The following is a 20,024-nucleotide window of genomic DNA, read 5'->3' on the forward strand; positions in this document are numbered from 1 at the left end:
TCAGACAAGAGACACCGCAGACGCACCTTGGAATCCACCTAATGACCTCTAACAAGCTCGCCTCTAAACCTCCACCACCAGCAGTCAGCACCGCACTTTGCTTTGCTTCTTTAAGTCACTCGTGCACCTAAGGAGTGTGTCTAACTGGGATTGGATAAAAGAACATATCCTCTCGGTGTCTAAATGTTTATATATGTTATGTGTTTTTTATGGATGTGGATATGTATATTGAGTCCAGTGTTTTAAAGTCAGTGCTATAGTTATTATTTTACTATTATTTTACTATTATTATAGTACCCCTGTACATATATTCAGATGCCAATAACATCATTTCAACGGCGTCTGCTGACGAGCCACAAAGTGGTCTCTTGTCTGTCCCACTAAAAGAGCCCTGTTCTTGTATGATGGACAATTTGTTTTACGTCCCCAGGCCCCTCCACTCCTCTCCCTTGGGGTACGTGTTGGTGGGGTGTGCAGCCGTTGGGCCCCCTCCTCCTCCTCCGGGAGCCGGTCCCAGGGGGAATCAAAGTTAATTTTCCACTAATTTGGCGTCTTTTTTTGCATTCGCGTGAGCCGGCCCAGCTGTATGTCTCTGGCCTGGCAGACACACGCCACTGTTTGGGTGAAGTGGCAGAACTTACCCCTGCAATCCCCCCCCCCCCCCCATCCCACTGCTGCCCCCCTGTCCGTTCCGGCCTGCTGCTCCCATTCTGCTCGGGGTCACGGCCAGCGCCACCCAGCCTCACAGACACACAGTCCCTGCACAGCCCTGCAAGCACAGATTGGCGCGGCGTAGCATCCTTCACCTCTCCTCTCTCACTCTCTCCCTCTCTCCTCTCCTCCCTCCCCCCCCCCCCCCCTTCGGCGGCCCGTTTGTGTGCCTTTTGTCTGCGGCCAAGTTTCAAATGTCTATTTATGCACGCCAGTTTTGATTGTGTCGGCCCTGAGGAATCCTGTTTGAAATTTTCCGTTTCGCTCTTTGCATGACAATGGAGCCATTGACAAGCTGCACACCCTCACCCCTCCTCCATCCCCACCCCCACCCCCACCCCCACCCCCACCCCCACCCCTCTACGCCATGCTTCCCCCTGCCAGGGTCCTTTCAGACGGGAAAGATGTTTTATCTTCTTATGCATGTTTGCATTGTGTTTGGAGATCCATAAATTAAAGGGATTTTTTCCCCCTCGTGTTGCCACCAACATTCCCTGCAGTGTGGGCATGCATGGCTGGATCCCGGTTTATAATGATGTCACATTTAGTTGGAGCATTTTCAGACACGGGGCTTGTTAAAGGATGAAAGCGGTTGTGTAATCGTGTAAAAATGTGGAAAAACAAAGATTGCCGTCCAAATTTCTGGCAGGGCTTTTTTTTTTTTTTGGTTGTAACGATCATGGAACAATCATAATTTGTCTTTACGGCTACAAAAGAATAATTCAGTTGCGGGGGCTTTTGAAGCACTGCAGGAGTAAATCAGATGGGAGGCGACCAAAAACCAAGAAATGTCCTTTTCCACTTAACTCAAGCTTTGCTTGTTAACCTTCCGTCTGTCCCCGCGGAGTGGCCCCAGCTGTTTTAGGAAGCCCAGGAAGACCCATCTGCCTCCAGTCTTGGCCTCTGCATGCCCTTTTGCTCCAGGCACATCCATCAGCCCTGGACCGCTGGCCCACACGCCGCCCCTCACTCTCTCCCAGCAGAGGGGGCGTACAGTGAGGCTCACCAAAATTGGCCTGTCTGAGCTGGGGCTGTGGGTCTCTCTGGCCTAAAGGTGCTCAAAAGGAGGATGAGGGAGGATGGGACTTGTCACGATGAGACACTTCTTTGGGGAAGGCAGCATGCAGGGCTTTTTTTTTATTTGTTTGTAAAGCTACTTAATTTGATTGAGGGCAGGATGTGATTCAGTGCCAGACAGCAGAGTACAGCCAAAGTAGAATCGATTCACAAAAGGTCACACTGTCCTGACCGGCACTGTTTTTCCCTCCGTTGTACGAATTAATGGCTCAAACGCAGCAGCCACGCGTTCTGCCTGTGCCTGTTCAGACGACAACATTCCAGCTGCAGATGTTGAACCAGGTCACCATTTACTGCAAATGAGCCCCTTCGACTGAGCTCGCCTTCAGACACACCCAGCAACCTTTCCTCAAACCACAGGCACCCTGAGGTATGCTCTTCTCCCTCTCAATCTCTCCCTCCCTCTCTCTCTCTCTCTCTCAATCTCTCTCTCTCTTTCCCTCTCAATCTCTCTCTCTCTCTCTCTCTCAATCTCTCTCTCTCTTTCACCCTCTTAATCTCTCTCTCTCTCCCTCTCTCTCTCTCTCCCTCTCTCTCTCTCTCTCTCACCAGGCCTGCCCTGTGGAATGTGCCGCTCATACGTGGAGCGGCTCTCCTCCTCTCTTTGTGGTTAGTGCCATCCACAAGAGCTCGCATGAACAAACCCTGCTCAGGCATGAAAGGTATGGGGACAGTGCCCTAGTCCTGCACAGCCGACCAGGGCACAGGTGTGCCTATTCTTCCTCACAAACCCCTGATTACACTTCATTGTCTCCACCCAGGAGGTAAAATAATGTATTCGCAGGATATACACAAGGGCCACAAAATAGGTCTATGGGCAGACCTGAAGCAGTGTAGATGTTTGGTTTTGTACCCGGTATAATTGCACAAACAGACCGATTTTACCAGAGTAACCACAAGAGAGCCACATGGTTTGGCGTCAGAGGCAGTATGGGTATGGTTACGCCATTTAAGAAGGTCTGAACAGCCATTTTCAAAGCAATGCAACAATAACAAATCGAAATCTACCCATTTACACTGAAGTGGGTGAAAACAAGTTGACTCATTTTTGCCACCTAAATTGCCTACCTAATGTTAATCAAAACAACCACAACTTTAATTTGCAACAGGACTAGACCTCGATGAGCTTCAAAGCTGGTCCATCACCACATTGTTTATAACAGTGGTTTATGGAGCGACTTTGAAGTCTAATAAAAAAAATGATGTAAGCACATCTTTTTATATCAAGACCGCAGTGCACAAATACCAAACAGACGCTACATGACAATACAGCTTTTTCAGATGTTTTATTGAATTATGTGAGAAAATAAAGTGGAGAAACATTTCAAATATAAAGCAAATGTATTTTCTAATTCCAGTTGAGCTACATTAAAGTAAGTAGAAAATAAAGGAGTTAACAGACTGTTCATCACATGGCTCAGAGAGAACAAAAGACACAACAGTGATAATTTAAGACATGTTCAGTTTACAACTCAAAATAAGGTGCTAAAAGCTGTATCACATACAGAAAAGATTTACAGGAAACAGGAGGTGCATCTGTGAAAGAGATGCTAGACTGAAGGAAACACTTGAGCATATTTGAACTATATCCAGTTTCACCTAACAGACATGATGGTTTTGGCATTTAGGTGGGTTACCTAAGGACCCCCTTCTATATCAGTCCCTCTTCCACTGACACTCTGTGGCGGAGCCAGACCGTACTGTACTGTACTGGTGTGTGCCCAGGGGTCATGTTCCCATGCATGTTCTCAGGAACACGTGGAATGAACAGGCCCATACCTTGATAAGTCACTGTTTCCCAACCATAGTCATGGATTTATGTAAACACATCTCAATCATGCAGGTAACAGTGGAAAAAAGGGTAACGATATCCACTCTTCATATAATGTTGCCTAAATAAAGTTAAAATCACAGAAAAGCTGTGAGGTGTAACTGACTTGTGGCTACCCACAGCACAGCACAGCACAGCACAGCACTGGTGCTTGTCAAAGGTCCTCATAGTTCTGAGTTGGCTTAGTGTAAAAGTATAGTGGAAAGGTGACAGATGGGTCCTTATGTCCTTGGTAAGAATACATTCACAGCAACCAGTTAGGCAACACATTAACAATCTATACAAGCCTTTTCATTAACATGGAAAAAAAATATCTACAAAGGCCTACTTATATACACAGATGTACATACACATACACACATTTACACAGAACAAATGAACAAAATTGGAATCCTGAGACCCCAAACAGTCAGACATAAAACTTTTTAAAAGACTTTTAAGAATTTTTAAGCCATTAAAAGCCTTGGCCACATTCTGCACATAGCATTTTCTCCTCAGGGAGGGGATTACTGAATTCTGATATTTAAGGCATTTCAACCACAAGCCTTAAAATCCCACAGACTTATCCATGCACAGAATCCAAACACCCTCCAAATGAAGGTTTTATTATGATAGGATTAAAATAAAGAGTCTTAAGAGAAGCATGTCCGTCTTAGGAGTCAGCGGTCGTTCCCTGCACACTCCGCTGGTCTGGTCGAACCAGTCTGCTTTCATACCAGCACAGGTGCCACCACATTTGGCTAGGGGAGGAGTGGGGCACGTGGCCATGCCCACTCTCTGCCGTGTCCACAGTCACAGTTAGGTGCCCAAGGCAGTGTTCCACTCAGAGACAGGGGGAGCCGTCAGTGGGAAACTTCTTAAGGAGGCGTCTTTGGGGGCTTTCCGCTTGCCATGGCTCTGTCATTAGTCTCGGTTCATCACTCCACTGATCTGGTGTAAAGCCCACGTGATTCCGACTGCCGAGGAGGATTTTTTTTACCCCCCCTTACACCACCCTCTGCAATCCCCTCAACATTCCAGTCGGCGAGGGGAGACACACACCGGCATTCCAACCATGACCGACGATCTGGAGGGAGACAGGGAGAGAGAGAGAGAGGGGACAGAGGAGTTAGAAAGGCATTCCACGAACTCTAGGGTTCAAGGACTAAGAAATCCTCACATTTTTGTGAAAACTGGCCACATGACCCACGTCCGTATTTAGCCAGAGGAAAAAATATCCAGAACTTTATGTCTAAAAATGTCATTCCACATTTATTCATTCAGAATAATACACTGTTCATTCATAGTATAGAACCTCATAGCACTGTTAAAACACCACTACAGATTAGTAAAAATGAAATAACTTTGGAAGTTACATGGTTGTATTATGCCATTAAAAAGTGCTTTGCAAGTAAAAAGTAGTATTGCAGAGTTCTAGGACAAATCTGGAAGATGGTTTTGAGCTGAGGCTTTTTTTTTTTGGTTTTGGTCTTCTGCCTCTAGTCCATATTTAGACAGCTGCGCATCTTGCCCGTGGTAATACGCAGGTTGCAGGACATGCGGAGAGAGAATGATAACCCGGCCCAGTCAGGCGCTGCTGCGTACGCTCCACGTGCCAGAGTGCTAACGTTTCCACTCGACGGTGGCCGCACACACTTCTGGAACAGTCTACAGGTCCGGGTGCTGTTTACTCTCCCACCCCCGCCTGTGTTTTGCCTCGTTATGTTGGAGGTGATTAAAAATACTACTGTCCTGCAGATCACCGTTTCACCGGAGCAGCAGCTTTTAAAATTAGTTGGGGCCGTTCTGAAAGGCTGCATTGAAGTGGATGCTCCTGCTTGTTTTCGAATTGGGCCGTGTTATTCTGAGGTAACGAGTCCCACTCAGCACCCTGCTGCGGCTTGGGTCATGTGATGACCAAGGCGCAAAAACCACAACGAGTTTATTTCCGTGCCACCTCCATGAGCCATTGCACAACCCGGCTCCAACTGGGACTTTTTAAGTGACTTGACTTGCAGTCACTCCGGGGCCTTCCTTCCTTCCCCTCATTCTCTCCATGTCTCCCGCTCCCTGACTCTCTCTGTCTGTCTCTCTCTCTCTCTCTCTCTCTCTCTCTCTCTCTCTCTCTCTCGCTCCCTGACTCTCTCTGTCTCCTGCTCCCTGACTCTCTCTGTCTCTCTCCATGTCTCCCGCTCCCTGACTCTCTCTGTCTCTCTCTCTCTCTGTCTCTCTCTCTGTCTCTGTCTCTCTCTCTCTGTCTCTCTCTCTCTGTCTCTCTCTGTCTGTCTCCTGCTCCCTGACTCTCTCTGTCTCTCTCTGTCTCTCTCTCTCTGTCTCTGTCTCTCTCCCTCTCTCTCTCTCTGGAAGGGACACACCACTGCAGCACGGGCAAAGGTTGACCTTCTACCCAGTTTTCATATCAAACCAGTTCCTCGGGTTAGTCGAGCAGAGTACACAAAACGACTGGGGACATGGCTCACCACAAGCTTCCCCCTCTCGAAACCCCCCGAATGAGACAACAGAAGCTTAAGAAGCACAATGGTCTCACTATCTAGCCCCGCGCTGGATTCCTAATGCTCTTTGTGTCTGCCTTCTTTAAACTCTTCTGACCTAAAGAGTCTTTTTTTTTTTGTTTTCCTGCCCTCGCCTTGATTTGACTGACTGTGAAAGCCACTGCCTGTACCCTTTGAACGGACGCCTTATCTTGAATTCGAAAGAAAACAGGACTTCCTTTTGTCAGGTAATGGCTCGGCCTTGGGAGAGGTCAGTGGTGTCAGATTGCCAGCGGGTCTGTAAATTCTGGTGATCAGACAGCTCATTTTGCGCAAGAGACGAGGAACATTCTGCACCGGCATTTGGGGCCTCGAGATGCCAATGGGACAAGGGACCGGGGGGGTCGGCCTCACTTTAATTTCTCACAACTGATATACACGCACGTGCAACAAGGTTTACTAATGAGAAGTTTACTCTAATGGCAAATGGATCAATCATTTAAAGGCATTTCACTTATCTTGTTTTGACATGACAATTGCACAACAAACAAAACATGAAAAACATGAATACAGAGTAAAGACTGATATGCATCTACCACTAGATGTAGCCAAGGGGAAAAAACAAAGAATTTCATCCTTGAGGCGATAACTTGCCAATTTGGCTAATTGTATTGTTGTGTAATCTGAGGTGTTGAGAAGGTCCCTTTGACAGATGATATATTAATAACTACTAATTAAATTGTGGCTTAGCCATAATTAAGTCACTCCAGGCATCTTATTTTCCTCTCTTTTCAGTCGGTTTCATCGCTTTTACACCCTGCAGAAAAGAGCAATAAAAACGCTATTAGGTTTATGCAAATCCAATTGTGCAGGGTACCGCAACGGAACGAATTCTCTGGAGATTTGGAGGGGGGGAGGGGAGCTGAGGGGTGGCCGCACGTGCTCCCTCTGTGTGTGCGTGTCTGTGCGTGCGTGTCTGTGTGTGCGTGTTTTCTAAAGGCAGGGGACTGCACACAGATGTCCCAAGAATGCCTCTTTCAGTGGGCAGTTCGGTTGGCCTTTAAAAGGCATTAATAAAACATTAGTATTGAATAAGTGCATCTCTCCCCCCTGTCCGTCCGTCGATCGCGCCAACCCCTTTCCTCCTCTTGGCCAATGACAGCTGTCAGGGAAAACAAGCCGACGCATGGCTCGCGACCTCTGACCCTGTCCAGGTGCGCCATGTCACAGCACAAGAGAGCGGCCTGCTTGTAATGCACGGCTTCACTTCTCTTGTTTAAAAAGCTGTCTGGCAGGAAGCAAAGGCGTTTTTTCATCTGCAGTTTAGCATTCTTTGTATGGGAAAAAAAATTATATGGAGAACTTTTATGCCTTTTAAAAGAACCTATAAAGAACCATTTCTTGTGAGAGTGTACGCTACGGTTAATACGGCATTCCGTATGTCCCACCCTATGCCCAAGTGGTATCTTCGGGACGTGGCTAAAAGTGCAGAGGCTCATCTGCATCAGCAGTTTGATTAATGTTGACATCAAATATGTGGCTCCTCTTAGTCAGATGCTATAAGGGACTATATTGGTATGACACACCCTCATTCCTCAAAACCACCAATTAAATGCGGATGATTAATTTACAGGAGGAAATGCATACCTAGTGGGGGCCCAAAACAAAAAAACATTTTATTGCCATGTCAAGTATTCCAGCACGGTGTCATCCGACTCTTCGTAAACACGAGGAGCAGAGAGAGAGAGAGAAATGTGGACTTTCTTTATTTGTTTCTATGACCTCTGCAGAGAGCCGACATCTCAGTCGGGTATTTTTAGTTTCACGCTCTTGGCTGCCAAACTGTGCAAAATATAGTTTCTGTCTCTCTTGCTCTACCTCCTTCTCTCTCTCCTTCTCTCTCTACTTCTCTCCCGCTTGTTCACTCTGTCCCCCCTTCTCAGGCATCTTGACATGTCTAAGGATGATTAAAAAACACTGTCAAGCAAGTGATCCTTTGAGAACTTTAAAAGCAAACAGAAATGAGAGCGCGTGGGGAGTTGGCGGCGGCCCTGTGAAGTGTCTGAACTTCAGAGCCGTGTTACCTTTCTCGCCCAGACATGCGTCTCCACCCTGGCCAGCTGTTTACTGTTGAGTAAGAGCAAACAGCAGCCATGCTATACTTCCTGTAAGCCGCTCTTTAACTGGGCTGCTGTAACGGCCTGAAATAAAACCTCTCATGGCTCCATGACTTGATATTGCTATCATATATCCAAGCCAAAGTGCAGGGTTAATTAGTACAATGAAACAAATATGGTTTCAGGAAGTCTAGGTTAATGATTTTCAGATTATCCAGCCATTTTGTGGGCTAATGATTGACCAGGGAACTTGGCAGATATGCGATGTTGCTCTTTAATCATTCTTCTTGGCGGACACTTTCAAATGCAAATTAGTCATAAAGAGCATCGAAGGCAGCTTTGTCATTGGTGTGTCAGAAGACAATGAGCGCCATCAGCTCCTTAACAACCCAGCCTTGAAACAATGGGCCACAGGAGGAGGAGGAAGCTACCCCCTCCTACATAAACATGGCAGCACTCGGAAAATTGCCACATGGCAGCTCCTGAGAAAATCGACTGTTTCTTTTTTTTTTTGTCGAAACGGTTCTCACTCAGGTTCTCCGGGTGCACTTGTTACCAGGGACAGCAAAACAAGCACAAACCTGATTTTTTTCCTGCAAGGGTTTCGAGGCCTGTGGCTTCCACGTCTGCTTTGTAATTAGGGTCTCAGCATTCCTTTAGCACCTCATTTGACACCCAACAGGCCTCATTAGAACATTTTTCAACAATTTACGAGGCAAACACAGACCTTGCTGTCTAATAAAACGTAGTGCCTTCCCCAAACGTTTGGGTTTTGTTTGGGCCTTAGATCCCCATGGTAAGGCTGAAACATTCAGATTAAATAACACGGTGCGGAGAGCAGAAAGTCTTTCATCTGTTTTAACAAGCACTGCTTATTTCCATAGATGCTACACTTTCATCACTGTACTCTCACATACATTCAGACAGTCCCTGCACATCAGGTTTTTGATGTGCTCCATACCGATTTAATGAAAAACTGCATTTACCAATGTGTGTTAAAGCATATTGGATGCTTTAACAGCCTAATTATTGAACTCACCAGTTACAAGGATCCTCTGCGTTATGCTGAGAGGTACTTCCAGGTGCTGACGAAGGCTGTGGGTATGAGGGAGTATGGCACACTGGTGATGCTGTCCCATGTGTCCGTGGAAGGGTCGTAACAGTCCAGGGTCTTACACCTCTGTGCCCCAAAGTATCCTCCGACCACATAGAGCCGATTTCCTGAGGCCACGGCATGACAGCTGATCCTCTTTGCAGTCACGTCCCCAAACTTGGACCACTGGTAAGTCTCACTGTTGAAACGGTAGGCTGAGCTGGCAGAGAACTCGGTATCTCCACCGATCACCACCACATGGTTGCCAACCACAGCAGCAGCCGTGTAACGCCACAGCTGCGGGCACATCGCCGGCACAGTCCAGCGGTTCTCGCAGGGGTCAAAGCACTGCACCTTGGGATATTTCTCTCTGTTGACACTGGTGCCCCCAAAGGCAAAGAGTTTGTTCTTGGCACCGACCACAGCCGCGTTACTAACCCCCTCACGAAGAGGAGCCACCAGCGTCCATTTGTTAGCCTGTGGGTCGTACTGCTCCACTTGTTTCAGGGACACTGATGGGGATGCTGGAAAGGACCCAGCTAAAGACGTGTGTCCCCCAACTACATACAAATTGTGGTTGAGTTCTGCTGAGCCGTGTCCAAACCTGGCAACCATCATGGGAGCAGCTTTGGACCACTCATCATGGAGCGTGTCATAGACCCACACATCCTTTGACGCTCCATTTTCAGACCCCCTCCCACCTGTCACATACACCTTGCAGCCAATGGCACATGCGCTGCACTCCTTCCGAGGGCTTGGGATGTCTGTTTTGGGGGTGATTTCCTTGGTCTTGTTGTCGATCATGTAGATCTTGTCGCACATGAATGTCTGGCCTCCCAAGAGGAGCAGTGCCTGGCTCACCTTCCGTGGTCGGGCACAAAAACCGGTGACCACCCCGTCGTTCTGGAGGATCTTCATCTTGCAGCGAACAGCATCTTCTACGATCTCCCTGCCCACCTTGTGTCCCATGACCAGCTCCTCTGACGCAACATTTTTCAGCAGGTAGGTTTCTGGGAGCAAGGCCAGCCTCACACAGCGTAACAGCTCTGGCAGGTCACTATGCCTCCTCTCTATGTCAGCTTTCACCCAGTCAATGACAGCCTCATACACCAAACTCTCATCCTCCACCTCCAGCTCCTCACTGAATATCAGCTCCTGGATCTTGTCTTTGGGTAGGTTCAGGAAGTCTTCTGTCCTGTAGAGAGTGGCGAAGTTGGCGAGGCACATCCTCCAGGAGAGCTCGTAGAGTCTCTGACACTGGTGGGCATCTGAGAGCAACATCATCCCCAGGCAGTTGGAGGGGTGGAGGTTCTTCTCCAGGAACTCGGCGGACGCGTCTCGGATGTCATGGAACTGTAACATGTCGCTCGCCTCGAGCAGCGATTCAGCGTTCTCCTCGTTGATAAGGACCCGGGCGGAGTAGGCGTAGTCCAGCAGGAGCTCCAGCACCTCGGGGTGCAGGGAGTCATGGAAGTTCACCTCGGCGTCCCGGCTCTCTTTCAGACCGCCGCTGAACATGGCCTCGAAGTAACGGCTGCATGCCGCCAGCACGGCCCGATGGCAGGGAAAGGCACGGTTTCCTGCCTGCAGAATGACGTCTGTGAAGACCCGCCGCTTACGAAGGAGGTTGAGCTGTGTAAGGAGGCTGTCAGCATGGGAGGTCTTGTGGTAGAGATGGATATTCATCGAGCCCGAGCTCGACCTCGACTTCCGGTTCTCATGGTTACTCACAGACATCTTTGACCTTGATAGTAAACACACAAGAGCATTTTTATTGTCAACATTTTTGACAACCACCATTTTCAAGTGAAATAACAATAACATTACATGCACATTGCATTTAACTTGGCCCAGGTGCTGGACAAAGAGAGCAGAAAAATAAAATAAAGGAAAGGAAATCAAATAATATCCCCCCACACATTGTTTGGTGCTCCAGACGAGTGGGCACATGACAAGGGCCAAATAATCAAAACCTTGAGCCTAATTCTTGATTCTCTCGTTTTGGTAGATAAAGCAAGGCTATGATATAAATGTTGATATTTGCAATGAACAGAGTAACACTCAATTCTCAGTTCATATTGTCCAAATGACGAATGTGCCTCTCCACCCAGTTGAAACCAGCATAGCTCAACACTGAAAAGGAAACCGTCTAGTGAAATGACTAATACAACCAAACAAAGCAGCAGCAGGGTGGGTGGATGCACCTGACTTCCTTCTGCTATCAGCATTCGAGTTAATAATTCACCAGTCAAGCTTCATCATTTCTGTGCTCTTGTTATGTATGAATGGTCAAGAAGTGTTAAATGAGATCCCGTTATTATCTCCTTAATGTCTCCTACACAACAATGAGATTTAAAAAAAAAAAAAAATAAGATTTAGTCTTAAATCTCCTGCTTCTCAGATTTCGATACGGACCAAATTTGTCCTGTGGTGAAATTGATACAGAATTGAAACAATAATTAGATCACATCTAGGTCTCCACATCCAAAGAGAAATGTTCCTATGGGATTATGTCAGTAAAAAACAATGATTGACACACAAGCTTGAGTGAAAAATATGATATTATCGGCTTAATTTAAGGCATTCATGTTATTCACGACCTATACCTAGTCTTCTTCTGTTTCTCTCCTGATTACAACTCTAGATTGCCGTCAAGCATAAACCAAACATAATTGAATAATTATCCATGCATAATTAAGAGGCAAATGAGTAAGGCAGTCTAAAATAAGCTCAACAGTCCCAAGCTCTGAATACAGAAGTAGAAGAAATGACCATGTTGGTAACACGCGTCGTTTCCCTGTCGGGAGCACTTCGGCATGCAACACCAGATCATTCTTTCTGTTCTGAACATTACGTTAACATGGTGTGTCGTACGTAAAGATGAACAATTCGTAAATATAAGCATAATATAACAAGTATATATGTAATGCTTTATGTGTCAAATGATCAGCATAATGTCAACATAATGAAACCTACAGAAATATTTAGTTTACTTACTATCGATCGGTCCGTGGTATTCTCGGTTCGTTGCTGCTTTGTTGAATTTCTCAACTCCGGTGTAGATTCTCGCTTTCTATACCACAAATATCCAAGACACAATTAAAACCCATCTAGGACCTATTAATGCGTTTCTCGATTGCAGATACAATTAGTTTGATCGTAGTTCTCCTAAACTGCACAGCCCGTATACCAACTTTACAAATCTTCCCTCATTGCTATAGTAGCCAGAAACTGAATGAGCTCCTCCTACTCGTGGTGTGTCCAATCAAGGAAGAGTGTGCTAGAATCAAAGGCACCCTGTCCATACCGATCGTGTTGGGAAAAAAAACAGGCATTCAAACGACCAAAGTTGCACACACTGATACATTTAAATTGCTTTGCCAGTTATCTGAGATATTGCTTAATCATAGTGGACAAACTGATAATTGTAAGCCACACCTGGCACATTGGCCTAAAACCCTACTCTGACTGCCTGGATCATCGTCAAAGTTTTAACATCTATCTTATTTGAATTAGGTGAACATTGAGCAAGTGAACAAGTGATAGCCTGCACTCAAGTTCTTTCAGGTAGACTGTGCAAAGGAACCCGGGGCAGGTCAGTCTGCAAACTACACTTGGATAAATGAACTGCTCTCCATCCTGTCGATACTAATACTAAACTAGCATTTAAATGGAAGAGATGAGGATTCAATGGATTTTATTTATTTTTCTCCCAATCTACACACAATACTCCACAACGGAAAAAAAACAGGAATGATTTGTTGATTTATTAAAAATAAAAGACAGAAATATCTAATTTACATAAGAATTCAGACTCTTTGTTATGAGTCTTGCGATTAGGCTCTGGTGCATCCTACTCCTATCAATGGTCCCAGAAATGCTTCTACAACTTGATTGGAGTCCACCTGTGCCTATTTGAATTTATTGTACATAATTAGGTACCTGTCTATATAAGGTCTCACCATTGATGGTGTATTTCAGAGTGAAAACCAAGCCATTCCCCGAAGACCTGTGAGATAGGCTTGTGCCAAGACACAGATCGGGGGAAGGCTGCAAGAAAATGTCTGCAGCACTTAAAGGACCCAAAAGCACGGTAGCCTCCAATATTCTTAATTGGAGGAAGTTTGGTACCACCAACAGTCTTCCTAGATATGTCAGCCCAGCCAAACTGAGTGGTCAGTGACAAAGGGCCTTGGTCAGACAGGTAACCAAGAACCTAATGGTCACTGTGAATGAGATCCAGAGTTCCTTTATGGAGGTGGGAGAACCGTACAGACGGACAACCATCAGTCCATTAATCAGTCCTTTATGGTAAAGCGGCCAGACGGAACCCATTCCTCACTAAAAGGCAGATGACGCGCACTAGGAGTTTGCCAAAACAAAACCAGAACAACTTCCAAAGCATGAGAAGCAAAATGGTCCGATTGTCTCTGGTCTGATGAAACAGAGTGAACTATTTGGCATAGTTATTCAAACACGGCATGTGTGGAGGAAGCCTAGCACTGAGCATCACCTCATTAATACCATCCCTACAGTCAAACACGGTAGTGGCATCATAATGCTGTGGGGATGTTTTTCTGCGACAGGGACTGTCAGGATGGAGGGAAAGATGGATTCAGGAACAATCTAGAGAGCAATCCTGAATTTGTCATGATTGCAGGCTGTTTCGCGAAGGTTTACATTTCGCCAAGAAGACACAAGAGTGCCTTCGGAAAAACTCTGTGAATGTACCTTGAGTGGTCCTGCCAGAGATGAGTTTGAAACAACAAAATGTGGAAATTTGACAGGGTCTGAACTTTCTGTATGAATTGTATGGCGCCATCTTGTGTTGACATGATACATGAAACATGAACGTGATGAAACAATAAATAAAATACCATAAAAATCATAATTTATTAATATTGATAATAATAAAAACAGGCTTGTGTTAAAAAAGAATTATGATCAATCTAGTAGGCCTATTTATAATTGACACAAGGCTAGAATACTTCCTTATAGTAGTAGTAGCTATGTGTTTGTGGCATTACAGTGTTACTAGTGTGTTCATACTATTTGCAGAAGTCGTTTCACTGAAAAACTCTTTCTCTTCCATTTCTCTGGTTGTGAGTTTGGCCTCAAGCTCCTCCACTTCCCTGTGTGATACGGATGCATCCTTGAGAGCCGCCTTGTACTTGGCCCGTGTAGCCTCCAGTTGCTCTTTGTTTTTGACCAAGATGTCTTTGGTTTTGTCCACATGGGCCCTACGCCTGTCTGTTTCCTTCAGAAGCTGTTGCTGGAGTCTGGCATTGTCTGATTTCAGTTCTTTAATCAGCAGGAGATACTGGTCAGTTACGCCCTGGTCCAATTCCGTGCTCTGTTTCATTGCTTTCCTCTGTTCCACAATCACCCTGCCATGCTTCTCTAGATTTCTCCTCTGTTGAGCAGCTTTGTCTTTTTCTTGCTGCAGCTCTTGTCTCAGTGACACATTATCTAAATTCTGCTGATCAAGTTCTTTGTTTAGCTCTGCAGTAGTCATTGTCAGCTGACCTCTGGCCTGCAGTACCTCCTTTCTCAGCTCAAAGTTATCAACCCTCTTCTGGTCGAGCCCTTTGGTCAAGGCCGCAACAGTGCCTCTCAGCTGACCCATGGTGGAGGAGACCTCTCTATCCTTCTCCTGCAGGCTTGATAGCTGTACAGTGAGGCCCTCAACCTCCGAGGAGCTTTTCTGAAGCTGACCTTTAATAGTGTGGAACTCTGCCTCCAGAGCGTATCTGCCAGACTCTCGCTCTGTCAGGGCTGCGGACATCCTCAGGATGCAGCCCTGCTTCTTGTTCAGGTTGCTCCTAAGCTCTCGCTGAGCTGACTGGAGCGCCCGGTGGTCGGCCTGCAGGGTCTGATAATCCGACAGGACCACCCTGTGTTCTAACACGAGAGCGCCGTGCTTAGAGGCTAAGCTCTGGAGTTCTGCCAAGTGGTTCTGATGTTCACATGGCGGGCTTTGGTCAGTGGGGCCCTGGGAAGTGCTTTTAACTTTGCAGGACTGCTTCTCTGTGTGATGGACCTGTGCTGTGGAAGTCTGTAGCTGGTTCTTTTTCTCATGGCTGCTCTGATTGGTCTCTGCCTTTGTGGCAGATGTGACTTCCTGCAGCTCGGAGAGGAGGGCCTGGTGCTCCAAGGATAGCTTCTCATGCCTCTCATGTTCTTTCTGCAGTGAAGCACGAAGCTCAACTTGAATACCCTTGTTTTCTTCCAGCTCTGCTGTCTTCTCATTGAGCCGACAGTTCGAGTCCTGTAGTTGGTTGGACAGTTTCTTTGTCTCTGCCATCTCTGTCTCAACAGCGGCCTGAAGCTCTGCACAGACAGCTCTGACTTCCTGCAGAACTGCAGCCAGACGGTCATGCTCCTCTACCGCCCTCTGCTGGTGATACAGGGCTGCTTGAAGCTCACCGGAGAGCTTGATCTGCATGCGCTTCTCTTCTGACAGGGATGAAGACAGCTTGTTCAACCTCATCCTCATCTTCAGGATGCTAGACTCCTCAGTCTTCAGGGCCACTTGAAGTTTCACTTTCTCTGCCCTCTCTGCCTCCAGGGCCTTAATCAGATCATCATATGAGGCCTTTCCTCCTTCTGCCATTCCCAAATCCTTCACTGGGGCAACCTGTAAATATTAAGTATTGTTTGTCATTTCGGAGGCATTCCATGGTCTTCAATTCCCAACCAGATGCGTCCCAAAAAAGAGATGAGACTCTCATCATCAGCACCATGTCAATAAAGGTCAACATGCATTTCAATAGCTTACAACATTTTTGCATACCTTGGCATCACAAGGCAACGTCACATCCTGTGAGTTTTCCCAAATGCAATGGCTAGGGGGGGCAGAGGAGGCAGCCTGCTCAGCAGCCAGGCACATAACAGGAGGTACAGCCTCTGGCACACCTGGAACATCTGGCACTGGATAACATCAGAAGGGTTTGGTATTTTATATACTGCTGGCCTCATCATAATCATGAACATCAAATGTTTGCATGTGAAAATATTATGAGTCACATATAATTAGGCCTAATATAAATATTCCCTACCCTCAGGTTGTTGCTTATCTTTTTTTATTATTATTATTTATTTTAATTATATAATTTTGTATTATTCTTTATTTCTTTTATTTCCACATCTCTCTGGCATGCCCTGCCAAGGGACAATGGATAAAAACTAGCTAACCTAGCTAATTCCGATGCATTTACATTTTTCTAGGAAATGTTTATCAATGTACACTGAACACAAATAAATAAATAAATAAATCAAATGGAAGCTCCTTAACCTCGTTGTCAAATGCAACATGGACAGGGACTGCAAGAAGAAAATATGTGTTCGTTTTTTGTCTGTTTATTGAACCCTAATTTCATCCACACATAGTGATTTTACAAGGAGATTTAGTTAGGCCTATACTACAGAAAAAAAATGTGTCCAGCTTACTGTCATCATATGGCAACTCCGGAATACCATACATAGTATCATCAGGATCAAGTGAGTGCTGTACAGATGAAAGAAAATATATATAATATGGTAAATGTCTTACCATATCAATACGGGATTTCTAATAGACAACACGACACTATTTGTCATATCTAGAAACGCGATATATCTGCGGTCTGATCAAGATTGATAGCGTAATCTTATTACTGTAACACTGTAGCATGTAGCACACCTTAGAACTCCTGCCGTTACTGCTTTTCCTCTTGTTAGTTTTTCGGAATGACTTTTTCTTTGAGATTTTCTCTCGAGATTCCTGTGACATCAATAATAACAGCAAATTAACAATCATGTAAATTCGATCAAATTAAATCAGAAATGTCTGTAGTGGTACATTATCTCTGTCGAAATTCTAATTCTAACTTAAAAATAATTAATAGATTTGTTACAAAGTTATTAAAAACCCGTACCATCGTTCGCTTTCTCCGTCTCACTCTCAAACTTTGGAATGTTTGATTTAACTTCAGAACCCGTTGCATTGGAAACAAGACTACGTTCTAATCATACGTTGTAATGTTGTAATGGCACTCCAGCAGAATCTTTATCAAAATTCTAAGTTGTAGTTTTTAGGCCTAATTGTATGCTGTAAAAATGTCACCATCACAAATCAATAAACCATGCTAATAGATATGGAACCAGATGCTAGACTACTTTTAAAATACAATTTGGTTGGTTACTTAAAATAACAATTAACCATAAATAAAAAAATAAAAAATATATTTACAATCATGCACTTTAATAAATACGTCTCATTATAATGCATGCTACTCTTTATTACAGGTTTCTCATCTTAAATTGAGCAACTTGTTGAGAATGAAGTCTTCTGGTATTGCAAACTACATTTCCCATGAAGACAAACAGACTTGACAGGAAGCCCTGCATTCTCTAGTTCCTGTGGCCGCTAGTCAAGGGCATAGTGCAGTTATTACACGTGTGGACGAAAGAATAGTGGCCGGGGTGTTGTATAAAATTGTAACATGGACAATTTTGGATCAGATTTTTCCGCTGGTGCTGGTTCTGGTAAAATGGATCCCAGTACCATTATGGAACAAGTGAAAGTACAGATTGCAGTGGCTAATGCACAAGAGCTCTTGCAGGTAATTCACAGCTAGCTAGCTACTTAAGTAATCAGCAATGTAGCCAGCTTTCTTTAAATGTATGCGTTATATGTGAACTTAATAGCAATCAGAACTACACAGATTATATAAAGGGTAGGTTATAACGAATCGTTTCGTTGTAAAGTCGGGATTAGTGACTGGTTGGTGCAATCGCAGAATTACATTTGAGTTGAAACCAGCACTGTTAGCTTCTTAGCTGAGTTACCTGTTTTTGATGTTCTAGCTGACACTAGGTTATGTTTTACTCTGCTGTTAATAGGTTAATGGGTTATACTCCTAGTATTGTGTCTACTGCTGCGTTTAGCAACGTTGGGTGGTTAGGTCTGTAGAGCAAGAACTATGCTATCTAGATGCCCGGCTAACGAGAACTGTTGTAATGGTAATCCATCAGAAATCAGTGAGGAGATAAGTAACTTACACCTGGCCAGGTCCACCTAAATGCGAGAAATATGCATACCGGGCTATTAACTGAACCGACCGAAAAATGTATTTCCTACAAATGATATTGATGTTTATTCCGTTGTATTCCAGAGAATGACAGACAAGTGCTTCAAGAAATGCATAGGCAAACCTGGTGGGACTTTGGATAATTCAGAACAGGTATGGTTTAGAATGAGTTGAATGAGAAGTGAGAGGAATTGGATACCTTTGCAGGGGAAACCCCTCTTCACTCACCTTTACACATTACTGCATTACATATTGCAGTCGGTCTAAATTTAAATTGGTTGAATTGTGACCGATCAGCCATTGACGGCCACTTTGTTTTGGTCAGTTACTGTTGCATCAGCTGAACTGTTAAAAGAGCTGTGTATTCTGTGTGTTTGTGGATTGGTGTTGTTGACGCCTTTACCTGAGAATTAATATGCTGTGAACACGCCAAACATACATACTTTTACCAAAGCACAATTAATGTTTTGAGTTTAAGAGGTGTTTTGAAAGATGTGTTCGTATAAAGTATTCATTGACAAACAGATATAGTAATAGTTGTGTTTTGTGAGTAAATAGCCATGTTGAATATAAGCTTATATACATTTTTTTTAACCATATGGCCAAAATAGTAATGCAAACAATGAAACTTGTTCGTAACAGTTTTCTTTCCCTACTTACTGCAGAAATGCATAGCCATGTGTATGGATCGATACATGGATGCGTGGAACACGGTATCCCGAACCTATAACTCCAGATTACAGAGGGAAAGGGCACGCATGTGAAGGTCATCTGTTGGTCATCCACCAGTCAGCCAAACCTTACTCTTGTCAAACTTGAGGGTGAAGGTGCCCTGGCTGGCATTGTCACATTCGAACGGAATCTGGAACACATCAGAAGAATGTCTGAAGAATGTGTCTTTTAGCCATGAAAAATTGCCAGTGGACACTTTTTTTTTTCTTCCTAAGCATACAAAGTATAACTAAAATTCCGATCTCCTTCTGTCTTTGGTAAACCCAGACACAATTCTGTAATCATTTTTTACATGCATCTGTTTGGTCCTGTGCACCAGTCTCATTCCTCATGTGGATTTCCAGGTGCCTATTCATTAGTTTGTCACTGATTGTGTTGCAGGTGCAACTCCTCTCCCTGGGGGGGGATGATGGTGCTTGACAGGCTCACCTTACCTCCTGTACTCAGAAACCGGCTTTCTTTCACACTGAAGTATTTAGGAGCAACTTTGTTTTCATAACTGTGTCTACTGAACAGGCCACCACCAACACCATGATACCTTTGTAGAACAAACTCTAATTGTCAGACTTGTTTCCCCCTCTGTCACAGTATCTGCCCACCACAGTAGTGGGTCTGTCTGAAAAAGCCCTACTGTACCCACAGACTCTGCTTGTCTTTGTCTATGGGCAAGTCAGATTTCTGGGAACCTCTCTCCCCTATTCATCTCTGTGGGATTGTGGGGACAGAAAATGGCGTTTGAATTGTAAGACATCGATGCTCAAAGGATCTGGTCTGATTTTGTAAATCCTTAACATGGAAATAACTAACAAGGTGATGTGCATCTGTATATTTAACCGTTGTATGAGCCTGTATGGACTTAAGTTGCTTAGAGAGTTCTAAGCAAAATAAAATATATTTACACAAGTCTCTGTAAATGCAGTC

General features: G+C 44.8%; 2 protein-coding genes across 2 annotated transcripts; one reads left to right on the top strand and one right to left on the bottom strand.

The window, feature by feature from the left end:
- Positions 1–3,059: 3,059 nt before the first annotated feature.
- enc3 (ectodermal-neural cortex 3) lies at positions 3,060–12,547 on the bottom strand. Its single transcript, XM_012828355.3, has 3 exons — positions 12,298–12,547; positions 9,247–11,044; positions 3,060–4,685 (listed from the first exon to the last, which is right to left on the bottom strand). The coding sequence occupies exon 2, from the start codon at positions 11,035–11,037 to the stop codon at positions 9,268–9,270; it is 1,770 nt and encodes a 589-aa protein (XP_012683809.1). The 5' UTR covers positions 11,038–11,044; positions 12,298–12,547; the 3' UTR covers positions 3,060–4,685; positions 9,247–9,267.
- Positions 12,548–17,679: 5,132 nt separating this feature from the next.
- timm13 (translocase of inner mitochondrial membrane 13 homolog (yeast)) lies at positions 17,680–20,006 on the top strand. The gene is made up of 3 exons (XM_012828361.3): positions 17,680–17,903; positions 18,456–18,524; positions 19,037–20,006. The coding sequence occupies exons 1-3, from the start codon at positions 17,784–17,786 to the stop codon at positions 19,133–19,135; spliced, it is 288 nt and encodes a 95-aa protein (XP_012683815.1). The 5' UTR covers positions 17,680–17,783; the 3' UTR covers positions 19,136–20,006.
- The last annotated feature ends 18 nt before the right edge of the window (positions 20,007–20,024 follow it).

This window comes from Clupea harengus, chromosome 10 (genome assembly GCF_900700415.2).
Source record: "Clupea harengus chromosome 10, Ch_v2.0.2, whole genome shotgun sequence".
NCBI lineage: Eukaryota > Metazoa > Chordata > Actinopteri > Clupeiformes > Clupeidae > Clupea > Clupea harengus.